Below are 3620 nucleotides of genomic sequence, written 5' to 3' on the forward strand. Positions count from 1 at the left end.
TTTTGTTTTTTTTTTTTTTTTTTTGCTGTGCAGCCAAGCAAATCAGACATATGTATACATATACCCCTCTTTTTCGTATTTCCTTCCCGTTTTGGTTACCATAGAGCATTAAGGAGAGTTCGCTGTGCAAAAAAGGCAGTGCATCTAATTCAGGAACACACACACACCCCTCCTTTAAGCAGGATAAACCTGGGTGCCTCAGGATGGCTTGTTGTGATCTCAGAGAATGTCCTCTGGGAACCAAGTTGCTTTCCTTGAGAACTTGAAGGGGGAAATTTAGTCTCTCACATCCTGCTGGCTGCCTGACTCCACAGGCTTCTGCCTCTGAATTGGGATTGCCTGCAGTTTGTGTCTCTGGACCATCGCGGTGTCTCACAGACCCCACTGGACTCGGATTGGTCAGAAGGAAGCAGAGGAGGAGTCATTCTGAGCATTTTTTTTTTTTTTCCCCTCACACACCATAAAAATCAGCAGCAGCGTCTGACACTCAAAGCAAAGCTTCAGGTTGGGAACCGGTACCTCTTCGAGGCAGCTGATGAGAGCATGCGCACATAGAGCCGGCTCGCAGCCGTAGCGCAGCCACCAGGCAAATTATTCTGCAAAGACCTGCATGCCTCCGACTAAAGTTGAAGTGGAAGTGAGAACAAAAGAGCAAGCGGCAGGCTCGACGGAGAAGCAGCATCTTGCAGCCTAAGATTTCCAAGTGATGCTGACCAGAGCCACACTTGAAAGAGACTGAAAACTTCCTTTCCAGCTCCGGAGCATGGGACATTTATTCACAGCAGGCATGCCACTCTCCGCCGCCTAACTTTCGTTTGGGGCAAGTCAAGACTGGAGAAAGGTGCTGAGGCTGCCAGATCCAGGAGGTTCAGTCAGTCCAGAGGGGACCTGAATCCAAAATGAACTCTACCCAGCCCCTTGGGATGCACGCCTCTCTCCACTCCTGGAACCGCAGCACCCACGGAATGCCCACCAATGTCAGTGAGTCCCTGGCAAAAGGCTACTCGGACGGGGGGTGCTATGAGCAGCTCTTTGTCTCTCCCGAGGTGTTTGTGACTCTGGGGGTCATCAGCTTGTTGGAGAATATTCTGGTGATCGTGGCCATAGCCAAGAACAAGAATCTGCACTCACCCATGTACTTTTTCATCTGCAGCCTGGCTGTGGCTGACATGTTGGTGAGCGTTTCCAACGGGTCGGAAACCATTGTCATCACCCTGCTGAACAGCACGGACACGGACGCGCAGAGCTTCACGGTGGATATTGACAATGTCATTGACTCGGTGATCTGTAGCTCCTTGCTTGCCTCCATCTGCAGCTTGCTGTCGATCGCGGTAGACAGGTACTTCACTATCTTCTATGCGCTCCAGTACCATAACATCATGACGGTGAAGCGGGTGGCGATCACCATCAGCGCCATCTGGGCAGCCTGCACGGTGTCGGGCGTCTTGTTCATCATTTACTCAGACAGCAGTGCTGTTATCATCTGCCTCATCACCGTGTTCTTCACCATGCTGGCTCTCATGGCGTCTCTCTATGTCCACATGTTCCTCATGGCCAGACTCCACATTAAGAGGATCGCGGTCCTGCCAGGTAGCGGCACCATCCGCCAGGGCGCCAACATGAAGGGGGCGATTACCCTGACCATACTGATCGGGGTCTTTGTTGTCTGCTGGGCCCCCTTCTTCCTGCACCTGATATTCTACATCTCTTGTCCCCAGAACCCATACTGTGTGTGTTTCATGTCTCACTTTAACGTGTACCTCATCCTCATCATGTGCAATTCCATCATTGACCCTCTGATTTATGCGCTGCGGAGCCAAGAACTGAGGAAAACCTTCAAAGAGATCATTTGTTGCTCTCCTCTAGGTGGCCTCTGTGATTTGTCTAGCAGATATTAAATGGGGACAAACGCGATGCTAAACACAAGCTTAAGAGACTTTCTCCTTCTCATATGTACAACCTGAACAGTCTGTATCAGCCACAGCTTTTTCTTCTGTGTAGGGCATGGAGTGAAAAATTCTATTGTATCAGTTGAAGTTTGTGATTTTTTTCTGATGTGAAACAGTGCCCAGTCTTGGTGTATTTTTAATGTCATGCTACTTTCTGGCTGTAAAATGTGAATCCACATCACAGGTTATAGGCACTATGCATTTATAAAAAAATAAGAAAATAAGTCCTTATGAGGAGTTTAACAGTGTTTCCTTCTTGTTATTTACAAGGATGTGACACTTTGCTTGCTTTTGTAACATGGAAATCACAGCTTCATTAAGTATATCCTCATAAGTGGTTTTTTTATGTTATACTTTACAACACTGAAGTATAAAAATTTGATTCTAGCATTTAGGGGAGAAATATTGAGAACATATTGCTTAATCATAAAAAACAAGCTGAAATTTCAGGTAATTTAATAAGACTTTCTCATTCATTCTTCCTGTTCAGAAGTTGAAATGAAGCTTGTATTGGGAGAAAAACAGTTACTTAAAAAAAAAAAAAAAAAGGAGGGGGGATATTTTGAGTCAGAAAACTATGTGTGTTTCTCAGAGACAGAGAGATTAATTTGTTCAAGCAAAGAGTCTGATATTCCTCACAGGCAATTCAGTTTGGGATTAAAAAAAGAAAAAAAAACAGCAGCTATGAGGATGCAAGTGTTTTGGGAAATCTAAGTTAACAAGGCAAGCTAAACTTCCTGATATCAAACTGTGTACAACTGCCCCTAATAAAGACAGAGAACAATGTCTTCCTGCCCCTTTAACCAGGGCCCCAGAATCTGCTGAAATGTCTAGAACAGGTGATGCCCCACTGAGATCTGGCTTCTGCTCCCTAAAGAACTACACAATTCCTGCTGAGTTCTTTCATTTTCCACATGCAAGTGACTTACTATTTCCCTATTACTTATTTTTTGAACTGGACTTTCAGTACTCATTAGAAAGGATTTTAGCTTTGAAGACTAAATCTATAGCATAAGGATGTTAGGCAGTATTTGTAAAAATCTAAAAGAAGGGAACTCTTGGTGCTAGAATGTTATAAATAGGGAAAAAAGCATGATCTGAACCCCAGAGGACATCATGACATAAACTAGCCTTCCACAACTATATTTTAGAGAGAAATACTTGCTTTGCTCCAAAATAATGCCACAGATTTGTCTACTGAACAATAAAATCTGTACTTTCCAATTTGCACGTATTTTGAGAACTTTACCAGTGAATTACCTTTTGATTTACTTTATAGTCTCCTCAGATGCTCATGGGCAGAGAGAACATGACAAGGTACTGCTTAATTCAAATTTCTAGATGTTTTGCATATTGACAGCAAGTCCTGAGAAGCACTGTCAGTACTGACGAGGAAACACTACTTTAAAATTTAATAGTAAGATTAAAGCTTACACATGAAAGGTGATACTGAAGCCTGATTCACTGCAATGCCTCTATTTTGACATAAACATGTGTGAGGCTTTAAATTATATTTAAAGAGAAGCCCACATTGTGGCAGGACACGGTAGGTGTTTCTGTCTTTGCTACTCTTCCTGTCCATGTTTTCATGTGATTGTGAGGAACCCCAGTAACTGGAGACTCAGAAGACAGCTAGAAGCCCCCCACCTTCTGTGGGGGCTGTCCTTCCAG

The 3620-nt window shown here is 44.1% G+C and overlaps 1 protein-coding gene across 1 annotated transcript; it reads left to right on the plus strand.

Moving 5' to 3' along the window:
• Nucleotides 1-495: 495 nt before the first annotated feature.
• Nucleotides 496-2479, plus strand: MC4R (melanocortin 4 receptor). The gene has a single exon (XM_010854752.1). It carries the CDS (start codon nucleotides 900-902, stop codon nucleotides 1896-1898), a length of 999 nt encoding a protein of 332 aa, XP_010853054.1. The 5' UTR covers nucleotides 496-899; the 3' UTR covers nucleotides 1899-2479.
• The last annotated feature ends 1141 nt before the right edge of the window (nucleotides 2480-3620 follow it).

This window comes from Bison bison, unplaced genomic scaffold, assembly GCF_000754665.1.
Source record: "Bison bison bison isolate TAMUID 2011002044 unplaced genomic scaffold, Bison_UMD1.0 scf7180017864349, whole genome shotgun sequence".
Taxonomy (NCBI): domain Eukaryota; kingdom Metazoa; phylum Chordata; class Mammalia; order Artiodactyla; family Bovidae; genus Bison; species Bison bison.